The sequence below is a fragment of the Solanum tuberosum genome, unplaced genomic scaffold (genome assembly GCF_000226075.1).
Source record: "Solanum tuberosum cultivar DM 1-3 516 R44 unplaced genomic scaffold, SolTub_3.0 scf00157, whole genome shotgun sequence".
Taxonomy (NCBI): Eukaryota; Viridiplantae; Streptophyta; class Magnoliopsida; order Solanales; family Solanaceae; genus Solanum; species Solanum tuberosum.
This window is the reverse complement of record NW_006239084.1, coordinates 445,623-472,836: the sequence shown is the minus strand read 5'-3', so window position 1 is coordinate 472,836 and position 27,214 is coordinate 445,623. Positions and strand designations below refer to the sequence as shown.

Here is a 27,214-nt window from a genome sequence, read left to right as displayed (position 1 = left end):
AAATGTTCACAGCAGGATTCGAACCCTAAACGAGAGGGTCAACTTTGAAGGAATCTACCACTATGCTACAACTTGCTTCTTGTTCATAATAATATATCTACATAAAAACATAAAATTTACTTTATATATAGTGCAATTTTTTACCGAGGGGGTTCGGATGAACCCCCTCGAACCCATGTGGGTCCATCTCCTTGCCTATATTGGACAACACTAATGATTTGCCTTGGATGCAACACCCTGTACCAAATAAACGCTATATACCATGAATACCCAAGGTGACCTTTTAAATCGGGCTTTATCATTTCACCTCCACAATGTCAATGCGCATGAGTTGAAATGCCAACACAAACGAATTGTACACCGGATTCAACCCTCAGTACAAACAATCATAATCAACTCCGAATCATTTAACAATAAGAGTAATGAAGTGAAAGAATAATCAAGTAAACAAATCATATATGGGATTTCAGCCAAAATCAATTTATCAATACCAAGTGAGCAACATAAGCATCAAGCCAAGTCAATATGCCACAAATCATGCTCATGTAATCACATGATTCATCAAGCAAGAAGATAATAATCATTTTACCCCTAACATGGCACCAGTACCCGCATAAATGCTCATCATCTCATTTATATGGGACCCCATTACCCATTATCCCTTAATTCAGCCAATTAATGCACTATCACTTCATAATGAATCGAGAAAGTCTCAACTTGCCATAATTGAAGTTTAAACGATCAAATTACAGGTTTGTTCTTCCGAAATGCCTCCAAATGATCCTAATATGGTTAAATATGTAATCTACATGAGTATACGAGTTCGTAGAATTTTTATAGAAAAGTTTGGCTCAAAAATTGAGTCAAGAAGTCAACCCCGAGCACCCGAGGTTGAATCTGGAATTTTATTTCAGAATCGGTTAACCCACTAGGTAGAAAACTCTGGCACCAATAATTGGCTAAAACGGATCGTTGATCCACCTCCAAATCCAAGAATTGCATGCTTATCAACTTGGGGTAAATTCCCAAATCGGTAAACATCAAGCACCAATTAAATGATGAACTTAGCGATGGAGTAGCAGAAAGTTCGTAATTAGAAGGTTTTTATCTTACCCCACGAAGAAATTGAGCAAACCCCCTCTAGAACCGCCCAAAACCCCAAGCTCTAGAACTCCAAATAGCCAGGGATTTGCATAGAAATGGAGAATTTCCTGCTTCTGCGAGCTTACAAAGGTGGAACCAAATGAGCAAAAGTGGGCGCCACTTGGCGCTTTCAGCTCCGCAAAAGCGGCTGCCATCGCATAGGAGCAGACGAGCTTCACTGGTGCAACATTGCTGATGTGGATGGGAGTTCGCTGGAGCAACCTCTCCTGACCTTGACGACTTCACAGCGGCGATCCAATGCTCACTGCTGCGCCTTCGCCGGTGCGGAAAGAAATGCACTGGACTGCACCCAGAAACCTTACAACACTCTCAAACTTGGACACGACCCTCAAAATTCATCTGAAACCTCCCGGATACAAACAAAATATGCAGATTGACCATAAAACACGTTCGGACCTGATGGAATCATCAAATAACCAATCCAAGGTCATCTTGACCAAATGTTGATTGTGATCTACTCTAAACTTTCCAAAATACTAGAATCATCTAATGATCCAAATCACTTCTGAGTGCCTGGGGATCCGTGCAAATCACCCAACTAAGTCAAAAATCATACTTTGGACCTAACAGATCTGTCAAAACTTGAATCCGACCTCATTAATCCAAAATTTTGACTTTGGTTAAATTTCCCAAAAACCAAACTTCCAAAACTGAAAAATCTTCCTCGAAACACATCCGATTATCTCGGAAATCTTGCCACATATCCCTGCAAGTCATAAATGACATATAGAAGCTACAAAAAGGGTCAAAATGGAGAAATCACGCAGAAGACTCAAAACAACCATGATGGTCATTACAGTTTTGAGAGATGTGAAAGAAAACTTGCTTGCTGGAAGAAAACAATATATATCACTGGGAGGAAGACTGACCTTGTAAACAGTGTGTTGAACTCAATGCGTACTTATATTATGTCTTTATTCCCTCTATCTGCGAACATTGAACATAGATTTGACGAAATAAGGAGGTCATTCTTGTGGCATGGTAACAAAGAGAAAAGTTCTTTCAACCTTGTTAAATGGAAAACAATGCTTTTAAATATAAGGATATGGGGGACTAGGGGTTAGAAATCTAAGAATGCACACAATAAAAGTTTGCTAATGAAGTGGTTTTGGAGATTCAATCTAGAAGTGGAAGCACTGTGGAATAGAGTTGTTAGGATCAAGTATGGTATCTAAAGTAGCTGGTGTACCAAGCTAATTAAAAATCCACATGGGGTGCCAGTCTTGCAGAGCATTAGAAATCTGTGGCCTGAATTTTTAGAGTGGGAATGGATGCAATAACTTTTTGCCCGCATGATGATTGGATTAGCCATGGTCCCCTAAAGGATTGTTCCCTGATTTGTTCTGTGGTGACATGCACTGAAGGCACCGTAGCTAAGTTTGGAGCAAATAGATCCTGGACAGTCAACATCAGAAGAAATATGAACGATTGGGAATGTTGAAGTGTGTGCAAACTGTAGAAGCTGTTGGAAAATTTTCAAAGTTGCTCCTCAAGTTTAGATAAATTGCTCTGGAAAGGGTGCAACAAAGGGGAATTCTCAGTCAAATCTTGCTGCAGAATTGTATCCAAGGAAGAGCAACTCCAACCTATTAAGCCATGGCCCTGGAAACGCATTCGGAAGTCAAAAGATCCTTACAAAGTGGTGTTTTTCTCATGGATTGGGATTTGGGGCCAAAGAATCATGCCTGACAGTAGACAACCTACATAAATCTCTTTATGTATGCGGTGGTCAAGCAGAAACTCTTAATCATATCTTTTACATTGTCCTTTCACTGATCAGCTATGTCAGCTATTTCTGAATTCTGTGGGTATCAAATGGTCCATGCTTGGGACTACACATGATCTTTTGCGATGTTGGGATAAGTATGGACAAAGCAAAGTATGAAATAACTGGTGGAATGCTGTTCCTTGTTGTATTTGGTGGGTGGTTTGGGAGAAAGGAACTCCAGGTGTTTTGAAGAGAAGCACAAATTGTTACTGAGGATTAAGCTAGATTGTCTTTTGTTGTTTCATTCTTGGTTAAAAACGTAATAATCCGAAACAAGAATTGTTGAACAAGCTTTGCAACCATAGGATTCTATGAAGAATTAGGAGAAAGATTGAAAAACATGACTCGTATCAAAGAAGCCGTAAACATGATGAGGTAGAGGAAGATTTAAGAAAAAGTTGAGCTCGAGTTTCTGAAGTCACAAGACTGACTTGTGCATATCTTCACCAAGATTTGATGTCTTCTAGATTATCTCTTGAAATTATGAATCAAGTTCAAGGGGGGTGTTTAGCAAAAGTAAACTAGATCCTAGTGTCAAAATAAAAAAGTAAACTAGATCCACCCCAAGTACATGAATTTAACTAGTTCATGTATTAGGAAAAAATTAATGTGAAGACTGAAGACACATGTATGCTTTTATTCATGAACTAGGGTCTAGGGAATAGGAAATGTTTAGAACTAAATTATGATGCACATACTAGTATAGGCACATGGTAGAGAGTTCCAATAAATGCCTAGGCGCTACAAATTTTATGAAAGTCATGAAGTTGGTAGAAGTATATTTTCATCCACTTGTCTTCAAAGATAAATCATCTATTTCATGAATATAAGTATCTTGTGTACAACATAGGATTGATGATTATGATTTTTATTGAAAACTACTAGTAGAATTTTTCAATTCTAGGAAGTTAATCCCTACAAATTCTTCCGAACTCGAGAGAAAGAAATATTAAGACCCAATTGATAAACCCAAGTAGGAATCTCCCTAGTTCGATTCCATTAATCAAGCATAAGGATTCCCCAATATACTCAATTCCTTGCTACTTGTGCAATATCCAATCCAATTTCCACTCTTCCAAGCAAGAAATGGACGTGTAAAGCTTAATCTAGCGTTTGCAACGACCAAATTACCAAATAAGAATGTAAATAAGTAGATAATAAAAGCCCAAGTAATAATAAGCAAGATAAACTAATACACATTCATGTTAATGCCATAAGAGTCTACAACCCCAGCTATGGAGTTTAGCTAATTAAGAGCAATTAGGAAAGAAAATTGATGCTCTATGGAGAAATCCTTCAAAACCTCTAAAAAATAGTTATAGATGCTTTCTAAGCTTCAAAGGTACAAAGATGATATAAAAAGTACTGTAAAAATCTATTTGAAGTCGTGCAAAAATATGGCAGCAGGGTCCTTTACGTATGGCTACGTCACGTGGGTGATTCCAGAAGCTCCCCCTTGACTGGCTTCTCTTCCCTGGCTACGTGGCTCAGATACATGGGTGAGGTACTTGGCCCCCACAATTTTCTCTTTGCTTTTTTAGCCACTTTTTCTTCAAATTTTAGCCTCCATGTCCAATTTCCTCAAGTATTGAAGTCATTCCACTCCTTGAGCTTTTCAAAAGCTGTCAAAACCTAACATTACCAGTTTCAAAAAAAAAACAACTGTCAAAACCTAAAATTTTATCATTCAAACCATTATTAGCCCATTAATCTCACAAATGGGGCATGAATGTATCATTAAAAAGTAGCATAAGTTTGGCAAAAATGCCTACTTATCAAAAGCAAGTCGAGTGAGTTAAATAAGAATCATTTCTTCACTTGTCTTCAAGACAAATGATTGATTGAGAGTACTCATCCTCTCCAAAATTTCCAACATGGGCCTCATGCATTCAAAAGAAATGACATTTTAGCATAAGTCAACTTATTTTACTAATATTTCTAAAAAAAAAATGTTAATGTTTGTAGATTACCATTTATCATGTGTACATTCTTATGGTATTGGAAGAAATGTAACCCATATTACTATTCTCTAACGGAAGACTGTCTTTCCAGATTTTTAAGTACTTGCCGAGGTTATCAGCTGAAGTGCCCAAATATATACAAAAAATGAAGAGGCATTAGAGAGACTTTCCCATATCTCTGGTTTCAGTTGCAGCAGCATCTACAGGTAGAACATACAATCAGTCCCATGTAAAAGGATTGATACTTTTTGCCTTCCTTTCCACTTTTCCATATATAGAGGCTCCTTAACCTGAAATTGGAGTAAATTGTAAAATGACGTTTTGTATTTTTCATGATGTGAATAGCTTGTCATCAAAGTGGCGTAATTCCTTGAAATCATTCATAATGGGAATATTTGTGAACCCTATTATTTGTTTGTCAGCAATATTCAGATTCTGAATAAAATAGGTTTGTTAGAGGCTTGAAAACACCTCTTTGTATCTATCTATTGCTTCATCTGGGAACTCTTTATATGATCTAAACTTGATATGTAAACATCCTTTCAGCTGTTATTGTACTTTCTTATTCACATGGGAGTGTCTACCCATATGAAAAAAAGAGGTTTACATATGTTGGAGAAACCATAGATCAAATGTAACCAACATTTCATCTGGAGTTACATGGGTATGGGGTGATACATAACTTGGGGTTCTTTCTGCTATTTCTGGCTACATACCTTTTGCTGTTATTTCCGAAGAATTCAAAAAAAATCCTAGGTGCAAAATGGTGTTCCTTGATGTTATTTTTTGAACTATTTCGTAGTTCAAGCCGTGCTTGTCAAAATCTCTAACAATTTAATTATCTTCCATTCAAAGCTTAACGATATGTGCTTCATAAATCGTGTTACTTTATATGATTTTATGAAAACTTTGCTTGATGAATTACGTACCTGTTGGGTGTTCCTTCTTAGATTGCCAATTTGCCATATAAGAGATCTTGAAATACTAATGCCTTATGATAACAGTATTTCCTGAAATTTTCATTGTTTCACTTGTAGTGAATTGGGTAATGAATATAAGATAGTATTATGCCAAGATTCAATTAATCATGAAATAGTTTACACATACATTATAATCAACTGATTTTAGACATGGACGTTCTTGCTTTTCTGAATATCTTGGGTGGTGGTGGTTGTTGGTGAGGGGGTGTTGAATTGGAATCTTTTCATTAGTTAGAATAACTAGTAATCGACTATTGCTACACTCAAGTCGACTCTCCTGCAAAGTTAGACAGATAAGCAAGTATAGCAGGATGTGAACTAACAAAAAGACTAATTGACACAAATGCTTGTGCCTACTGCCTCATCCAGTTCCCTTGGGTTTTAAGGGTTCCCTTTAGAGCTTTTGAACGACCTTGACGGTTACAGATATCGTTGTGATAAACTCTGAAAGTTCCTTATGTCTGGAAAATTAGACATCCTTTTGTGATCACAATCTCTACGTGTATAGCTTTTTCTTTTCACTAGTTAACTATAATGTATATTTTGAGATAAAAGAGGGAATAGTTCTTGCTCAAGTGAAGTTGTGCACTCTGTTCTTTAATCATGATCTTTTATAGTGATGTGTTGGTTCATGACCGTTGCTGTGTAGAGAATCAATTCTTTACCTTGATTGTTATTGAAATTAATTTTCCATCTTAATTACTCTTTTGATTGATTTGATCTTGATATTGTTGATATAGCTCTTTAGGGAATTTCCTTCAATCAGGGATTGGTAATCCTTGATTGAGAAGATACGTCTATATCAGATATGTATTGCTCCTCCTTGAGAATTTTTCTTAGTTGTAGTATTCTCTTCTCTATCTTGTTTGATTGAGTAGTCTTACTTGATTCAAGCAACCGTGAGCCTCTTCTTGAAATTTGGAATATGCCTCGTCTTGCTCCTTTTTCGTTGTCCTGCAGAGTAAGCATTTCAGGTAGGTGTCGAATAATAATTCTTCTCCAAAAAATGGGCCGACTCTTTATCTTTATAATCCCACAATACGGATGCGTACCTCATACGGACTAGCTCAATGTGAATATCATCTTTTTGGAATTTCTTTACCATGAATGAAATATTCAGCAACACCATTTGGGGAAGGCTAATAAGATATAACCACCATTTGAAAATTAATAGGGAAATAACCACACTTTAAGACACAAGAACTTATAAAGGTTGGAACCCTATAAATCTTTCCTTCGTTGGTTTGAAGTTTGAACTCCATGAATCCTTGGTTTTCATCTGCTGTGATTACACAACCTTTTGCTTGGATCTTTACAATTAATAAGGATGAAAGAAAAAGGCAGCACGTCCAGGTAGGCCATCATCATGGACAAACACTTGTGATCCACATTAAAGATTTGAAATTAAGGAAACATTTACAGACCGTAGGAGAATTTGTTATCATTACTTTATCACAAGCTGGATCAACTGGTAGCAGAGGAAAATGCAACACTTGTCTATATATGAAGGGAAAAAAAAAATACATTAAAGATAAACTGGTTCTATTTCTTCATCATCGCAAAATGATCTGTGCCTTGGGAAATTGTTTTATCTCACTCTTACGGAATTGTAGATATCTATGTATTTCCCTGCTGTATTATTCCAGCTATTGTCAATACGCATAACTTTCTGCACGACAGCTTTCCATTCATTTGGTTCTGCATTACAATTGCAGACATCATATCAATCAAACAATTATATCTTTATCTCAAAACAGATAGTCAGCTTCTGAGAGCCTACAATCAACTGGTATCTTTCAAGGAAATCAGAAGGGCAAGAGCTACATGGATATTCAAGGATAAAATGGCTTACTTTCTTGATAGTAAGAAAATGCACGGCCTAATGCACAGTTTAAGGATCCTTCATCAATTCCTTCAAAGACAAACCTACATGAGAAATATGTGAGCACTTCAGAATCACAGTTGCAATACCAGTCAAACCTACAAATGGGAAAAGCTGCATGACCAGACAATTTTTTATTGAAAAAAACAACACACAAGGTTGAAGTTCAGAACCCAGTTCATACTAGCATCAATTTTGAATACAAAAATAAGTAGGATTTCAAGAATTTGATCAGTTACCCATTAGCAATCTCAGTGTGAGATTGATCATCCATGTCAAAAACCGTGTCCGCGAGACCACCCGTCTTCCTAACTATGGGAACCTGAAACAGATACAAAAACTCCTTGCTAGTGTTTCCTTTCTTAAGCTGGAATGAGTATATTTCTGGAAGCAATAATTGGACAACCACCATTTTATCCTTCTAGAAACACACACAGCCCTAAATAAAATCTTTCTGACAAGTTCTTCTACCATATAATTAGGGAAACTCAGAAGCAGATAAGAAACAGATATCTTTCCCAGTTTATCAACATAAAATGTGAAACAAACTACTCTTAATAAGTAATCCTAGTACTTACAGCTCCATAACGCATTCCAATCATCTGTGCTAGCCCGCATGGCTCATACATTGAAGGCACCAAGATCATGTCTGCAGCAGCATATAGCATATGGGACAGCTCCTCGCTTCATGATTGACGCCATTTGGGAAACAGTGAGAACTCGGGTTAAAATTTCCATCATGCATTCAGTGTATAGAGGTGATTCATATGAAAAAAGAATTGATATCTACAAGTGATTCATATCATTTGAGGTGCACTTAATCAGATAAGAAAGTTGAATTTGTGTTGAAGCTCCAGATAACTTCATAAACATTACCACTAGCATTTGTTGAAGGTCAGGAATTTTAGATAATCAATTTGCTTTAAAAAGTAGTTACCTGTACATCAAAAGGATACGGATATTGGAGCCCTTGTTATGCTACAAAGAGGACAAGTAACAGATATCACCATTGCATGGTCATTCAAAAAGGTTAATAAACACCAACAGATTTATTGGATTCCTTCAAATAAAACACTATGTTCTCTCAAATGTGTGAGTAGTGATGATACTTATAAGCATGATGGAATTACATTTGTTAACATATGAAATCACTAATTGCTTATTACTCCTAGTTTACTCTGGAGGGAAATTTGGAAATATGCATTAATAAGCAATTAGTGCAGTAAATTTTACATAACTTATTCTATCACTCTTGTTCTTTCCTGTTTGTTTTTCTTTTTGGTTTATCAATTGGCGTTTCTTTCAGGTCAAACTCCAGCACTTTGGTCTGGAACCTGACATCTAAATCATTAAATGATTCCATTCTAAAATCATTAGAAAAACAATGATAAAGAGAAGGAAAAATAAAAATGATCATAATGAACTGTATTATCAGTGGTGAATGCTTCCATATTCTATCTCATGATGGAGAAAGAACCGTCTGTACCACCACAACATGCCAGCAGGAAGAATAGTTCAAGTCTAGAAATTTTGGTTACCAGTTCTGCTAAACCTTCAAATTCTCTCTCAACTCGATCATCTGAAGCCCTCCCCAAAACAACCATCTGTCCACCCTGAAAAACATGCCAGCAGCAGACTTCAATTACAATGGTCAAAACAACACCCTATCAATTGGCCACAAGTTAGAAAACAATCCTACGAATAGCTGCAAAGTTGTAAAAATAAAATTGAGATAAGTGTATTACAATTGTATCACCAAGGTGCTGTCAAAAGTAATTACAAATTACCAAAAGTGCATCCTTTGCTATTGTTAAAGGGATTATATAGATTCTATCACGGCTTCAGCATCACTAACGTAACTCTGTTTGCGTCAAAAAATAAAATAAACTGAACAGCTCATTTTAGTCTTTTCGATGGGCTCTCCTTTTTCTTCAAAAGAATCTAAAATCTCTCTCCCTCCAAATTGTCCAACATATGCATGCCGTTTTTAGGCAAGCTCTCTGTAAAATCTGCTTATAAAGTGTTCAGCCTAACAAACAACCAGATTAGCTGTTGGCTGTGGAAGATGATATGGAAAATCAAAGTTCCATATAATGTGGCTTACTTTACATGGCTTTGGGCAAAAGCGGCAGTCCTGACCAGGTGACAGGACAATCTTATTGAAAGGTGATATACCAATTATGTTCCAGATTTTTACTTATGTGGAGAGGAGGCAAAAACAATCATCTGCACTGCAAGATGACAGATCATTCTCCGACTCCCCTTGCTCAGGTAGCCCTATATCCCCAGGGTGGAACTGGTGGGATTTAATATCAAAATCTGAAACTGAATACACAAATCGGGATTCTACGCATCTGTCATAGTTGAGACACGGGAATGTCTTAGGAAGTGACGAGAGTAGTTCACAAGTTCTGTGCTTATGATGGAAAAGTCAAGTTCACATCATCTCAATGACTCTTTCACTCATAAGATGATAAACGGTCATCCAATTGAACCTTTCATAATGAAAATGTATCCTATGTGCTATTTATGTATAAATTTGACTGATCGAATGTCTGTTTTCCTGTGTCTAAGTTCACTTTTGGTGAAAAGGACGAAATGGGGATAAACACTTACTAGTTCTTCAACGTGCTTGATCGCATGAGTGATGAGATGAAGACCTTTTTGAGCAACCAATCTAGTAATGCAGACAACCAAAGGTATTTGATCAGCCACACAAATACCGTGTTTGATGCCTTGGAAAGGAAGACCAAGTCCCCTTTGAACAAATTGTTTGCATATCCTCTTCCCTTCAGTTTTGCTGGCTTCAAAAACACAAACGCGAAACAAGAAGGAAGGTGAAGAAATATCCATAAAGCTAAAATTTGTTACACAGCAAATAAAAAAAGTAGCTATTCTATGAAAAATAGCTATAATACACTCATTGGCTCATCAGATAGAGAGTAGATGACCTTGTGTGGACAGAAGTAGCCCAACCTAAACATAGATTTGTTCTTTGGTTAGCTTTCTGGGGGAGACTACTTACAAAAGCAAGATTGAGACATTTGAACATATCCATCAACAGTGATAAATGTTGCTCATGTGACATGAAAACTACAGAAACACCCCTGCACGTATTTGCAAATTGTGCTTGGACCAAACAACTGAGAACTGATTTATCAAACTGGCTGAGCATACAACTTCAAGCTGGTGAAGTGAAAACTGTGTTGGAGAGAATTAGAAGGAAGCACTAAAAACATTTCAAAAAGGAGATTGTAGCAGCTACTTGGTGAGCAATTGTCTACTATACTAGGAAAGCTAGAAACTGGACTACATTCAAGCACCAAAGTGTACAGACTGAGACAATTTTCATATTGGTAAAGGAGGACATTGTAGAAAGACTCGATCAGTTAAAAGCTAGTAGGAGAGTTCGTAGTTGTACCAGTTTGATCATAAGATCATTTGTAACTCGTCTTATTCTGGAGGCCTAACATTTCTCATGATACCTTTTCTAGTAGGTGGTTGTGAGATTAGGTGCTTCGTGCTCCCATAGGTGTATTGGATGCTTTTTCTTGTTGGTTATGGTAATATTCACATTGGTTACCCAAAAAAATTTATCAAGGAATGCTCTCAGGCACTTTTTTCTCGTGTTTGTCAGTTTTAGTCCTTTTTGAATTTTTCTGTCTCCAGGGGAGAAATTTTCCGGCTGCTCTGGCCGGAATTTTCAACAGATATGGGGGAAGATAGGAGTTTTTATAATGCAGGGTTTAAACCCTATGAAATTACTAGGAGACATTCAGATTCAGAAGTATTGTTCGACTGGATCGAGCGCGACAGATATTTAATGAGACAAGTTACTATAAGCATTAATGTCATGAAGTGGTTGGTGTTCATCTTCAATGCAGCTACAGAAGAAAAGAGGAAGACAATAAAGAGATGGAACATGAAGGACCACTTTCCAGAGTTCTCTGAAATATAATGAAAGTGGTAGGTACATCAGCTTCATAGTCATTCAAGGGGGAAGTAAATCTATCATTATTACACCAGAGAGTCCTCATAAAGAGGGTTGGGGAAATATAGCCCATAAATTTACTAACTTTATCAATGATACAAACAGAGTGAAGAACCCTATTCCTGGCAGAAATAGACAAACAAAAACCTCGTACAAGGAAGCTTTCAAAAACAGCAGATGGATGACGGAGGAGACCAAAACAACACACATAACATCAAGAAACAACAAAATATCTGTAATTGGAGGCTCAAGGACAGAATCAGATCTGTTGAGCCGATGCCTAGTTGGAAAATTTCAGTTGTCACCAAAAGAGACGCCAACTTTGAGTGATGTGAGGAAATGGGCATGTAACACATGGAAGTCAACTTTTGGAGTTAATGTCTTCGGCATGAATGACTCCCAGTATCTCTTTGAATTCCTCACAAGGAAAGCAGAACATGTCATGACGGGAGAATGGATTTGGCAAAAGAAAAAATTGAATCTCCGATGGTGGAATACTACCGTCGGATGTTGGCCGGAGGAGATCAACAGGGATTGGGTCTAGGTTAGATTGTTGGGTTTACCATTGAATCTCTGGTGACATAAGATATTTGAAGAGATAGGTGACCATTGTGGTGGATTCATTGAAACAGAGGAGGAGACAACTCTAAGAAATCATCTTCACTGGGCTCGAATCAAAGTGAAGGGGGATGGAAAGGAGATTCCTTAGGAGATTGAAGTGGAAACTGAAGGTCTTATCTATACAATTCCGGTGTGGGTCGAAGCTCCGGTCACTGTGAAATCAGATGGAAGAAGAAGTGGAGAGCCTTTTGAAATATCCACTAGATTATAATAGTACAGTGCCAACTTTTTTTGATAGAGACATGAGGACCGACTCTTGGGTGAAATTGATAGGGCACGTCAGTCGATGGGGGAAAGACTAGGTCAAAGGCACATAGGGTGCCAAGTAACAGTGAGGGGACTTTTAAAGGTAATCTTGGACCTTTTACTCAGCTTCAGAACTTGGGCCCAATTTTAAGCCCAACAAAAGCAGACACAATAATTCAGAGATTTCCAATTGAGTTCGCTGAGAATGAAGCCCAAACTATAGACCCAGTCACAATTGAAATCCAAGCAAACACACTTAGAGAAAGAAGAACAATATCGCACATTCAGTCATCTGCAATAACTCAAGTCGTGAGTAACACAGTGATGTACGAGGGTGAGGAAGAAAATGCAGAGACACAAGAAGATCATTTCAACATTTGTATGACTAATAAATCAACTAAAATCGTACATTTAAAGGAAAGCTTATTACTGGAACAAGCTGGACAAGTAGACCAAGAGGAATCTAAGGCCTTGCACTGAAGGAACAGGATGAAGCAGCAAATTGCATCAAAGAAGATGTAATTCCTTTGAAAATGCAATTACCAATTGAGGAGGTTGTTCAAGACGCCAACACTTCAGAATAGATTCAACAACACATCATCAAACTAAGCACTGAATAGGGTGTATATCTTAAATGGTGCGATGAGAAGGCCAAAAAAATATTTATGAAGAGAGACAACAACAATTGGATGAACAAGCCATTGTAAAAAAGAAGGGGTGAATGAACTGAAAGGATTAGAGCTTGATGCCAAATTTTGTAGTAATGGCTCAAGAAGTAGGGGGGGATACCTGGCAATAAAAGATCAATGAAGTCGGAAAGAGTGCCTTGGAATGTTACGAGACTAAAATGTGGCAGAAAGAGGAGGCAAATCAGAAAGATTCTACATACATGGAAAGCTGATGTAGTGTGTCTACAGGAAACAAAGCTAATGGGGGATACTACAAAGGTACGGAAGGAAGTTTGGACAGACCAGTGGCGGAAGATACTCATTTATCTGTGGAGGACTAAGTGGGTGAGGCCAGGGAACATAAAAGGATTGCTAAAATGCTGGAACAAGGATGGCAATGCAGCCAAAGAGGAGGGAAGATGGAAGATTGTCCTCGTATGCACTTCGTGGATAATGTGGAAAGAAAGAAATAGGAGATGTTTTGAAGACAAGCAGAGCAACTTCCAGAAGTTCAAAATGAATTGTTTAGCTCTGTTTTATTTTTGGTGTAAACAGAAATTAATAGCTCAAACAGTAGATATTTTTGACGCTTTTAGACTATTCATAGGAACAACAAATAGATGTTCAAGATGTAAGTTGTAATACTTTAGTAGGGGGACAACATATTTTGATGTAGTATACCAGTGGATATATAGATTAACTGTTACCATTCTCAAGAAAAAATATATCAAGAAAGTATTTACCAAAGGAGAAAAGAACCAAAGCTAGAAGTTCACAAGAGAAATTAACCGTGAGAAAGACACATTCTCCTTGTGCCAAAAAGGAGGCAATTTTGGTTAATTGTGCATCCCTTTTCATGTAGAGGCTAGGGTCAAAGGAACACCAGTGGTAGACTTGTGGACATAGAGAGGACGACCAGATGGATAAAACCTTTTGGCTCATTTCTTTTGCATAATATCTATACACAGAATAAAAACCAAACTTCCTGTGCTCTGGTTTGAAAAGAAAGTGTTAGTATACTTAATGAAGAATCAAGCAGATTAATGGAAAGGTGGGAACCATGAGGACATCAACTTCTTGACTGTAAATAGTTTGCACATGTTATGTAAAATGTATAAGTGAAGCAGTCCAAGTCAAGTCACGTGAATCCACTTGTGAAAATTAACTCCTAAACAACAGAAAGGTCTGATGTGTGCGACTTCTCTTAGAATCTGAAGCAATATACTTAAAAGGAGTAAGAGCTTCCCAAAGCTGATAGATACGAAAGGAGTATCATATTCCTAAGCAGGAAAAATGTGTAAAGAGAGCATCCAAATACCGGAAATACTGAATCATGGTTTAGTCTACCTGAAAAGATCAAAGTTGGATTAGACGTCTACATGGGGATCATTCTGGAAGACTTAGAAGAAATGTTGGAGTGAACTTCTAGACACATATATTTCTCTTCTGCTGGCGAATTCACATCATGCCACACTTTGGTAACTCAATGAGATTCAATAACCAATGACTAGTACTACCTATGACACTTATCATATTGATATTAACAGAGTGGATCATGAGGCTTTTAGGAACACATAAAGAGTTATGTTAGCTTTCTCAAAAAAAAAGGAACACATCAAGAGTTTGGTAATTTCCTGTGAACATGGAAATCAGATCAAGAAAGCAGCAAGCTGGTATAACTAGAGTATAGAGCCAAGGACAACCCCCTGAGCTATGATCAAAGGGCTTTTGAAATTCCCAAAAGACTTGCTCAGGATTAATTCTTATTCACAAGCCAAAAAGATTTCATTAAAAATTGTCCTACCTTTTTTTGGATTAGATAAAGATTGTCCTACTTTTTTCATCCCATTTCTGCACTTTGAAATCTATACTACATTTTATATGGACTAGAAAATCACAAAATTGACAGTTTCATGTCCAAGTAAACAACTAAACAATGAAAACTAATTGACAGCTCTTCCATGCTAACTGATTGAACGGTAAGTCTTTTAAGTGCAAACCCCCAGTGTCTCATAGTTCCAAAAATATAAACTTGAAAAAGACAACAATGAAAGCAAACACCAGCGTCTTTCAAAGCAAGGCAATAATATCAGTAAATTTTGACCTTTTCCCCCCTTAATAGGTGAATATAGTTGAGAAATCATCACATTCAATGCCGTAAGTTAATAATGATATAATGATATTAAACAGTCTCTAATAATATGCAAAGTTTTGAAAAAACTGACATGTTGAATTAGGTCCCTTTCTTTCATCAAGAGAACGGAAATTCCTGCAGTAGCAATGATTTGTCATTAAACAATTACAATTATCTTACCCTATGCATTACCCAATACCTAGATTACGATACAAGACCAAAAATCATGTATCTGCTGAATGAGCCTTGTGTAGTAGGGTTTTAATTAAAGTCCTTTCCTGTGCTTGTCTTTATTGAGATACATTGGATCAATGAGTATCACGATATAATGTGAAGTCACCCTATGCTATTATCCCTGGGGTAGTTGATGGACAACACTGACTGTGACAATTTTCTGGTTAACTCTGCATGAACCCTGTGACTACATTTCTCAAATAAATGAAAAGGAAAGAAGGAAGTCTCCATTGTATTTCCGCATGTCCAGCATGAATGAGGTGAACTTTTTTAATATTTCCTTGGATTAAGACGTAATCCGTTTGAATTTATACCAACATTAGCATCCCTCATATGGGGAAAACATATGGAGTGGTAGCTCAAAGCAAGTGACGTCTAAGTACTTCTACAACATCACAGAAATAGTTACCATCAAATTTAGCAGGCAAATAAATATCTGTTGCTGGATTCCACATTTCAGTATCGATCCCATTTAAAATGCCAGAATACCTGAATGATAGCATAACTTGTTTAAACAGCTTTATTAGAAAAACAGATAAAAAAAATAAAGCAAAGTAAAAGAGAGAATTTATAGTAATTGGTATTAAATATGTCACATGCTAATTTCTACAGAGATTCAGAAAGAGAGGCTGAAGCAGGATTAATGAAGCAGAATTTAATGTAACAAGGAAATGTAATTAATGGTAAGTGCTGAAGACATTACTTATCACGGTTTCTCATCAAAGCACCAGAAAGCCATCCAGAACAGAGTGTCTCCTTGAGATAGGTTGGTGAAACTGTACTGAAATTAAGAAGAGAAATTAAAGAAAGAAGATAGTTTTTTTTGTTTTTGATGACATAATGAATGAAAATAGTTCATGTATCTTGTATTTAGTTGCAGGAGAAATGCAATTCCAATAGCTGCACAAGCTCGGGATAGCCTCTATTAGATTTATGAGTGAAAACTTCAGAATTTTTCCAAAGAATCAGACTAAAAACTAGACATTAAAAAGTTTGTAGAAAATTGTAGTTATTAGGTACAGCTCACTTTTTCCTTCATTGTCTTTAACTTCAATGGTGTTTGCACCTGATTGTCCATAAAACCCTGTATCTGTTAATAAACTAACCAAAAACCTAAATTGTTTAATAATTTGTTTAGTTAATTCTGTCATTCTGCACGACTTTAGCAAGGGGCAAATGATTGGAAAAGGACATGTCACAAGACTTGTATAAGTTATTCAGTCTGAAAAACCTTGATGTTTTTACTTTTGGCGCCTCATTATATATACTTTATAACCGTCTGAAACATGCCTATATCTCCAATTTACAAAAGATAGTCCCAGATCTGTCTAAAATGTCTTATTTGGAGTGTGTCATCTTAGTTTGCTAAACACACAGTGGTCTTCCAAAGCTAATCCAGAATAGGCCAACACTTATATTTGAGTTGTTTACACTAATTGTGTTAGTTCTATTTGATAGCTATTCCTGTTGCACTTGGTATCTGTTGTAGAAATAGATCAGAATATTTTCTATCTTTCAAGCCTGTTGCACTTGGTATCTGTTGTAATCAGTGTGGTTCTTTACAGAATATTTAATATTTTTTCCACATCCTTCTCATCTTTTATGTCTTTCCAAGGCATCCTGCATCTAGCATGTTTGCATATTTCTTGTCGTTAAACGAAAAATACACTTTGAATAAAACAAGTTGCAAATAATTTTTTTGAGTTAATATTCCCACTTATTGCTACATAATCAATTGGAAGACTTCCTCTGTTTTGCAGCACAGAGGAACTCATTTGATTCTATATTAAGGTCAAACTCAGTTTCAGCTTTCTTGATCTGTATTTAGTTGTACAAGCTTTGCAGAATCTCACCCTTGGACATGACAAAGGCAAGTCTACGTTTATTTAGGCATTCCCGTCTTCAAAAATCTTATGAACACTATGATCCCACTACAAACAAATACTTTATCTTAGTCTATGTAACTTCTTTCGGGACTTTTTCCTTATTTCTTACTCATTTGATTCTATATCTAGGTCAAACTCATTCAGGTTCTAGATTTGGAATAGGATGAGTCACTACTCATTAGGTGCGTTTTGCAGACATATACCATGAGAACAAACATTAATCGATTTTTTCCAGTTCCTCTTTGCAGAGGTATCCAGTCTATTCGCAATCCTCATACTATTTCAATTTCATAAGTTATCACTATTTCTCACCTTCATATCATGTTCTTGTTACAAACTTATCCACTTTTCAAATACCCAAAATTGTCTCAGAAGCAATGGCTAATCTAAGCTGGGAGCCTGGGACTAGGCTATGGTTGAGAAAATGTCTCATTCACATGGAAATGGGTACTTGAGGACATAGTTTGTTTCTTACAGGTAAAAACTATAGTTGGATTTCATTGGACGTTTACAGTTAGGGTAGGACCAGATAAGAAGATAGATAGTCTTAAAGCTTGACTTTAATATAACCAGATTGATGGGTCTTTTCCAGTTGGCCAAAATTGCACTTGTCTCTAAGGCACCATTTTCCATTGATTTCTCTATCAGTTGGGATAAAAAATACCTTCCTTCATGAAGAAATTGCTGAAGAAGTCAATATGGGCAAACATGTAAAATTTCCTACTCCCGAGCAAACAAAAATTGTCCTCTTGCTAACTTGAACTAGTCAAACAATTTGTAACTCGTTTAATAACATCTTCCACTGCTTCTACAAGGATGGCAGTTAGGAAAGACTCTGATTTAATTAATTCCGTCAGCTTGTGATTCAGGTGATTTGGTGATGTACCATTTTAGGTATAGCAATATAAAGTTGCAACTGGAGAATTATCTCTTATTCTGCTTCTGCAAAATATGTGGTACAAACGAGATGACACAAGAAGCAAAACGGAATAAGTAAGAAAATGAGTAGCAAGGTTAAAGTTCTTATTAGAGGAAAAGGGAGGAGATGTAACAATTGGACTGATTAATTTAATTTATGAAGAAAACAGTTAGAGTGGGGAGAAATGAAAAGGAAATTAGCTGATTAAACCGTGACCATTGACCAATGTCAATTGGGGAAAAATATTTTTACACCAAGAAAGAGTAAACCTTGTAGGCAAATAAATTAAGTAGTTACACTAGATTTAGCTAACTTACACTATAGCATTGCTGTATACTATGCCACCTTTCAACAAACTTAACCTCTCTGGATTATGGCCAACTGTGCGATCATCTACAGCCTGCCACATTGGCCAACAGAAGCATTGGATTCCTGATAATATCTTTAACTGAAAAACCAACATAGACAGCACAAATTATGATAGCTAAATCTAAAATAAATGAGGACACCTTGTCTTCAGTTGCATAGGCCGATCCATCAAGACCAAACTTACTGAGTTGCTCTTGTCTGTCAAAGAGGAAGCTCATGAGAAGAATTTGGTAAATCTAAAAGACCTATTTGCATCAGATGCTGATACCAACTATTGGCTTAACATCCTTCTAGTTTTAGCTTAGCAGCAGATTGAATCATGGATTATTAAGAAAGAAAAAAGATAAAAAAAACTACACGAATTTTAAGTTAATTACATAGATTGGTTCTAAAGTGTTATCCAGCAATTGTACAACACTAATTTGAGACATAGCATTATTATCTATTTTTGTATCACTCGTAGTTTGAACAAGTAATAATCCTTAGTATCAAAAATTGAATACGGATACTAGGAATACAGAAATAGCCTTCCGGAGATATAATCTTCCTGATCTCAGAAAAATTCTACCCAGACAGGAACTACTAAAACTTGGATGGGAAGGGTCGGAATAGGCCTGCAACCCGAGATCCAGAAAAAAAATCGGGAAAAGTTGCCGGAAAGCTAGCTGCCACACCGGAATCCTAATTTCAGTGATCGGAAAAAATCAAAAACTAGTAGAGATAGGCTCGGAATGTTCCAGTGACCCCAATGGAGGAAAAAATTTCCAAAAGGAACTAACCAGAAGGAGATTGTGTAGCGAACAGCCAACCAACATGAGAAAACTCAGCCTCTTTCATAAAAATGGAACCATAGTGCTGCAAGGGAGATAACTCACCTCAAAAAGGTAGCAATGGCTCTAATATCATGAAGATTTCAAGAAGAAGAAAAAGGTCTTTACATCTCTTCATGAATATACAACCCGTGAGAATGGATACTTATACAATGAGTCCTAAGACTAAACTAGAAAAGACAATATCACATAACCAATTACATTCAATACAATAACATACTACTTAACTATCAGTACCAATCAACACAGAGAAAAGCTTAACCCACTCTTTCCTGACCCTCCATGGCCCATTTCCATCTCTAGATTGCAAACGATGAATCTCAAGTTGCAAATGTTCCCTCAGTCTTGAATTAACTTCTACTACTGACCAACTGAGCCTTTCTGGATATGCACTACCCTCCTGAGAGGCTGGGACAATAGTAAAATAACTATTTTTTTCAGCAAACGGACATATCAGTACAGTATTGTATTCCATTACAATATCAATACTGAAAATATCCCTAGTTGAAAACCAATAAAAGCATAGAAGAAGCCAATTGGAAATTCCATACTATAAGATTTTCCCTTGGAATGATTGCAGAAATGAATAAAGGTTATTCAGAATGCTTGCATATCATCACCCATTGACAATGGGAATTCTAGAACACAGAGTATTCCCCTAATGTAAACATATTGTTTTACATTTCAAGATGATCCTGGTATTATTAACTCACCTTTCTTTATATTGGATACCTTCCAAAGTTATTCCCCGAGGCATAATCAGCAATTAACATATTTCACCCATACTAAAAGAGAATACAGAATAGACACTAATTCAGACAACTGCAAACTGAGATTTGAAAAATCACAAGGAGGACAAAAGACCATCATGGTCTCCTTTGTTGTTTCTGCAGTTTCTTTATTGTTGCATCTGGTTAAATGTTTTAGGGGATTAATTTATGGTGTGCAACGGTCTCCTAGGACTAAACTATACTATCGTTGAAGAGGTTAGATACATACAGAGCATAAAGATATTAGAAAAATGACCCATATTTCTTCCTTCATTTATAGCCTAAAAGTGTACCTGCATTCTCCATAATGCTCCATGTTGTGAATAGTCAATACAATTCTCGGTTTCTGCACGAGGTGTCAATGCTAAAAACAAACAGATAGATAGATCTGCACAGATCAATTAAAGGAATGAAAAACATAAGCCCCCTGATCATACCTGGAGTGAGAGAAAATGGTACATATCCCAGTAGAACAGAGGTAAAGCACCTGTCTGCCATTCATGTACATGAATGATATCTGGTTGTGTTCCATTTACCTGTAAGAGGATGTTGACCAGAAAAATCAGTAACAGTGTTGTTTGCATGAAAGCTAGAAGAAGACATCAAATCAAAACACAGGAGCAGGTTTGAAACATTCAGACATCAAGAACCTACTGAATTGAGGCTGCAACTAACCAAATAAACTTAGGACTACATTTGATTGAGGGAGCAAACCATATTGACATGCCATCATCACATAAAAAATTTCCAGACTTGTCCCAAGATGTGCACAAGTGTATATAACTAGTGTGCAATCAGATATAGCTCAATGAGTCATGGGTTTGAAGGCATTAACCCAAAGTGTTTCAGTAGAATTGTCAAATCTGAGTAAGTTTAGTTTTAATCTTTCTATACATCTACCATGAAACAATTTATAACTCATGGCTGTAATACCTGCATCCATTCAAGGCAAGCACGGCTGAAAAATAAGTATGCATCTAATTCATTGTATGACCCTCCATATATGTTTTTTCCCTTGAAGAAGTGGTTGGATGGTTCAATAAGTATCACTGGAACGCCCGAAACTTCTCCTCGATATGCTTTACAGGCAACCCAGTTTCCATCATGATATGAGTTGTAAGTTTTCATCAAGGCTAGCTCATTGATGCAATGCTTTGGAATACATTCATAGAAAGGAATCATAACATCAACTTTGTGGCCACGATTTAAACAGGCACGTCCAAGTCCTGTTACAACATCACCTAGACCCCCGACTTTTGCTATAGGTGCCATTTCAGCAGTCACATGAACAATGTGCAAAAGATCAGAATCCTGCTCCACTCCAGCAGAAGCATCCGAACTGAGGTCCCAAGATGGAAAGTCTCCTTTCCAGAATGGAATTTCATCATTTGGAGATGGCCACTGAAGACCATCAGATTCACAACCAGCTTCTGAGCTTTCTAGTTGCTCAGCTTTCAACTGTGGAAGAAACAAACTGAACTCCAGGAGATAATAGGAAAAAATAACAGAAATGCTTGATGGCATGCTTCTTAACCCAAAAACAAAACAAAAAAACATCTTTTTTTCCTTTTCAGGAATTATTAACAGAGGGTATTCTTAAGTCCTATATCCCCCGATACAGGCATACACACATAGTCTAGTTATGGATAAAGGAGCGAGCAACAGACAGGATGTATCATTGTTAAATCTTTAGCTCCCAAACATCTTTAAGTTAACCATATCAAACTCTCCTCGTGTTTTCTCTTTTAATTGAAGCCATTCTACTTCCCTAACCCATAAATTTTCTACATGTTACTATCAATAACAACACAGCGATAAGGAATTTAACAGTCATCCACAACTCTCTAGATGCTAAAGCGAGTATCTACTTGTGCACACCCAAAGTTAGAAGGCATATTTATATATTATATCTAAAGGAAAAAAGGGTTTAACACGACACAAGAAAAGATGATGGAATTTTCTTCACCTGAGCTTCAATTCGAGGAACACGTCGAATCTTGAAATTTCGCAACTGGTATTTGCTGAAGACATAAGATTGCTTCTTCAACAAATTGGCCTTACTGCTGATATTATTGTAGCATGATCGATGATTGAAACTACTGCTACAATTGTTGTTGCTACTACAATTTCCATTAGGCGCAAGAGATGATGGGAACGACAGGCCGGATGTGAAATCCATCAATAATTATCGAAATATTTTGAGTTCAGTGCAGCCAAAAGCTTGCAAAAATTGTGTATATACACTGCAGATACCCAGGTCGACTTGCCCGGGGTGGTGAAGAAGTGACAAGTAAACAAGGATCTTGCGGTAGGGGTGGGCCATAAATTACTTGAATATTCCTTTATTCTACAATTGCACCTTTTTTTGACAATAACTTTATATAATTGGACACACACAGGTATTAACCCCTATATCATTTTCAGTGTGTTCCAAATTAGGGAGAAAATGCGACAAATGTTATCTCAACTATTGGAATACGTCTAAAATAATAACTATATATTTATTGGATTTAGGACTTGTTTGGTTATGCGATATGAAATTATGATTTGAAATCATGAAATGAAATGAAATCATGAGATAAAGTTGAAGTTTTATTTGAACATGCAATTTGAACTTTTTAGGTTGTGTGTTTTTTCATAAACATAAAAACCTCATAATTTGTAAATCTATTAAACTTTGCAGAATCTTACCAAATAAGCACAAGTTTATAAAATCGCATAATACACAATCACAAAGATATTCTTAAAACATATAATATTTATTGATCAAACCTTAATTCAATAAAAAATATATATATACAATTTGTGATATACTAGTCTTTAATATATCCACCTGCTTAGTACGGATTTCTCACTCATATGATTGAGAAGACGAACCAACATTGTTACTTTGAGCCATTTGTTGGTCAATTTAGTTGGTAAATATATTTGATAAAAAAAGCAATGAATTTGGTGAATATAAATGGGAAAGTGGAAATTGATTTGAAATGATAATATATTATTTGTTTGTGAGAATAATCATTATATGAGATATAAATGGTTTAAAAAGTAATGATATGAATTATAAATTATATATACATATGAAATAAATGGTTAGTAGATATATATGTGGGGTTGTTTTTACAAAATATGAACTTGTGGGTCAATTTTTGTACTTAAAAAATCTCAAATCATGATTTGAAATTCTCCAATCATGGTTTTTGGAGAATTTGAGATTTCATCTCATAATATGAAATCATGAGATAAAACCAGCGTGAAATTGCACGCCCAAACGTTGATTTCATATCATGATTTTCTATCGCGATTTCATATCGCATGTCCAAAGGCCTACTGAGTCTTTTTACTATTCCAAATTTCATCGGGTTTGGTCCCTTAACAATGAACTTACCGATTTTAGTCCTTTAAGTATTAAAAAACTCATCGGGTTTGATCTTTGTAATTTTTAAATACAAATAGCTTAGGTTTATATTAACGGAACTCATGTCTCCATGAAATTAAATTCTTAACCCATTTTTCCAGTTTTTTGTCTATCTCTGCTACTTTTCTTCAAATTTACTCTTTTGAAAAGGTTTAACCTCAATGATTCAAAATAAAATTTACAAGATAAGTAAATATATATCCTAATTTTATTCAATGAAGGATAAAATGAAACATAATTGTTGCTAATGACTTAAATATGTTAATGTCACGATCCAACCCACTGGGGCGTGCGGGCACCTACTCTAACACCTAGATAGGAGAACCCTCGATTCCCAATAGTTAAAATCATGCGAAAAATTAAGAAAATTGTCGAATAAAGGAAATTCATAAAATATTTCCATAAAAACAAGAGTTTAAAGCGACTCCAAGTTAAGACTTGTAAAGTAATTAACACCCCCAGGGATCTAGTCTAAACATGTACAAGAGCAACTAAGAGTACAAAACAGTACATAATAATGGAAAGACACAGCTCCAACCATGCGGAAGGAAAAAATAGAAGCTGCTGGAGATTTTTTTCGTCTTCACCTAATGAAACGTCATCGACCATCCATCCAGACTATGCCAAAAAGACATAGCAAGAGTAGTACTATCAGTGCAAAACCACACATACTGGTAGGCATCATCGGTCAACTCGATGCCCACCGCATAATATAAGAATTCAACTAGCAAGATCATGCAATAAAAACCACTCGCTTCTCCACCTTTACCCTCTCTCGAATACCACAGAATTACACTAGTACCCTTACTACTAACCACTGTCTCAGTCAACCTACTTACTAGGTTCTTGATCATAGCTTAACTATTCTAACGCATAGAAGAGTCCACCATTTCAACTACAAGCATTCCGACTAACCACTCACGCATACCCTTACTTTCACTTCATATTACCCAGCCTTTGCCATATGGTACATTATATCCAGCCTTCTAACTACTAACCACGAATCCCTTTCTCCAAGGTGGGATCTACCTAAGTATTTTCATCACGTACCATATCCCCCACTTCTCACCCTTGCAACACACGGACAACCCTTTATTCGAACATTAACCACTCTTGACTCTTGACTCCCCACATACCGTATCCCATCCCGGTTAGGGCTTGTCCTTCCCGGCTCATTCAACAACGAAATAGTTAACCAGTTTACTCAACATAGTAGAACAATCAGATATAGGTTATCATAATCACTTAACAATTCCGGGGAAATACAAAATCAATTATCACTTACGAACAACGTACAATTTCACAAATCTCCAATTACACAGTTATGTCAAATCAATGGTCCTCTCATGAGACCCACACTCAAACTGTTAGCATATCAGAACATGGTACCCGATCCAATGTTTATGCCGAAACGTGGCAATCGATCCCATATTTATGCCGGAACGTGGCTACCGATCCAACTTAGTGTGTCGGAACGCAACACCCGATCCATTCAACAAGCCACAATCACAATCACAAGTATATTCTCAAATCATACAATCAAGTCATGATTCATGACATTCATCATTCATCTATCTCATTTACAACTAGTGCGATCAATAATGCAACAGTCGCATACATACACGTATTATAATGAAGCAAGAACAACATATATCACACAATCATGAAATCACAACCATCACAATGAAACATTCATCAACGCACGACACCAAAACAATAACTCGACCATCTCTAGCCCTAGTTCATCTCTAAGGCTTCTTCCTATGATTTAATCATCTTTTGTTCGGTGCACGAAGGCTTATGCATGAATCCTACCATTGATTATCATTATACTACGCAGTGGGCACAAATTTATAACTACTAAATTAATAAAATCTAGCCTACCTGGGCGCCAAGTAGCTGCACGAAATTATGGCCGCGATTTTGGTTTTCGGACTTCGTGACAGTGATCTTGGCCAGAAATCCACAATCCCTCGACCTTCTTACGCTAGAAATCTCCTCCTCCTTCTCTTCCTAGCCTAGAGCAGCCTTTGGAGGGGTTTGGGGGTGATTTACGTCTAAATTAAGATTTTAGGAAGAAAGAGAAAATAAGATTTTGCATTATTTACATTCTGTCTCGTCTATCCCGCTCTATCCCTCTCTGGCGCCAACTTACCCGCCGAGGCGCCGCCGCCCTAGCGGCATTTAGCCAGCTCTGGCGGGACAGTGGCCCAGTAATTTTCCGAAGTTTTATTTTTCCTAAATAACGACGGTTCGGATCATTACAGTTAAATACAAAAAAAATATTATTATCTGTTAGATATGGCAAGAGATATATTTATGTTTAATGAAAATGATTTTTTTGCTATGAGAATAAAATTAAAATTTCTTTACTCACATGTTTGATTCCAAATTTGTATTCCAACATCTTTATTGAAGGGAATTTGTTTAGTTTCTTAGAAGTTGAAATTTAAAAACGATAAATTTGCATATAATATTTTTTAGATTCTTTTATATTTTGAAATAGATCAATTTTGTTATTCTTTTCGTTTTATTTTACATAGAGAAATTTGAGTAATAAGATCAAATCTCTTATTTTTCTTTTGTATGAAAAATAAAATTTTAAAAAGTCACATTGATTATGAACTGTTAACCGCTAAAGAAGGGAATATGACATATTCAAGTCATTATCAACAAGAATATGCTTCATTTTATCCTCCATTGAATAAAATCAGGACTTATATCTTCTTTCGTCGTTAATTTTGTTTTGAATCGTTGAGATTATGGTTCTTTTCACAAGAGTAATTTGACGAAAAAATAGCGAGGAGAGAGAAAAAATTGAAAATAGGTTAAAAATTTAATTTTACGGAGGCATAAGTTCCATTAATATAAACCAAGTTATTTGTATTAAAAAAATAGACAAAAAACAAACATGTATGTTTTTGAATACTTAAATGACTCAAACCAGTAAGTGTATGTATTATAACTAAGGGACTAACATAGGTAAGTGTATAGTTAAGGGACAAAAGTAGGGGGGGGACCTACTTTTGATTTTTGACTTATTTTAAGTCATTTTCAAACACTTCTGAACTTATTTTAAGTTATTTTTATACTAGAGAACTTGGCCTCGCTTCGCGTGATCATTAAAAATTAAATATTTTTAATTAATTTTATATTTACTCTGTTGTTTAATCGTAATATTATTGCTTGTTTTAATAATGTGAAGATTGTGAAAAAAATAAAGCTTGACAAAATTTACATCTATTAAATGAGGAAGAATATTTTTTTGGGATAAGGGTCTGAAAAATACCCCAACTTTGGTCGGATTTGCTGTTGCGATACTAAACTTTCATGAGGACCTATTACCTCCCTAGACTATTTAATACCGTATTTT

The 27,214-nt window shown here is 36.2% G+C and overlaps 2 protein-coding genes across 3 annotated transcripts in view; one reads left to right on the top strand and one right to left on the bottom strand.

Annotated features, from left to right (window-relative positions):
• LOC102580425 (chloroplast envelope membrane protein) overlaps positions 1 to 5,462 on the top strand; it is a 28,783-nt gene extending 23,321 nt beyond the window's left edge. Inside the window, exon 7 of the mRNA XM_006353686.2 lies at positions 4,985 to 5,462. Coding sequence (XP_006353748.1) covers positions 4,985 to 5,053 — 69 coding nt within the window. The 3' untranslated portion in view covers positions 5,054 to 5,462. The remainder of the gene's footprint in view (positions 1 to 4,984) is intronic.
• A 1,775-nt stretch (positions 5,463 to 7,237) lies between these two features.
• On the bottom strand, positions 7,238 to 22,791 carry LOC102579881 (glycogen synthase-like). Of its 2 annotated transcripts, XM_006353684.2 has the most exons (15): positions 22,390 to 22,787; positions 21,357 to 21,881; positions 20,861 to 20,959; positions 20,717 to 20,769; positions 18,964 to 19,021; positions 18,772 to 18,854; positions 16,353 to 16,430; positions 16,059 to 16,138; positions 10,372 to 10,559; positions 9,294 to 9,368; positions 8,693 to 8,733; positions 8,334 to 8,439; positions 7,995 to 8,077; positions 7,726 to 7,799; positions 7,238 to 7,571 (listed from the first exon to the last, which is right to left on the bottom strand). In XM_006353684.2, exons 1-15 carry the CDS (start codon positions 22,600 to 22,602, stop codon positions 7,462 to 7,464), a joined length of 1,866 nt encoding a protein of 621 aa, XP_006353746.1. In that variant the 5' UTR covers positions 22,603 to 22,787; the 3' UTR covers positions 7,238 to 7,461. The 2 variants fall into 2 exon arrangements, with proteins under 2 accessions (XP_006353746.1, XP_015166940.1); XM_015311454.1 differs by lacking the exons at positions 7,238 to 7,571; positions 7,726 to 7,799; positions 8,693 to 8,733 and having other exon boundaries at positions 22,390 to 22,791.
• Positions 22,792 to 27,214: the final 4,423 nt, after the last annotated feature.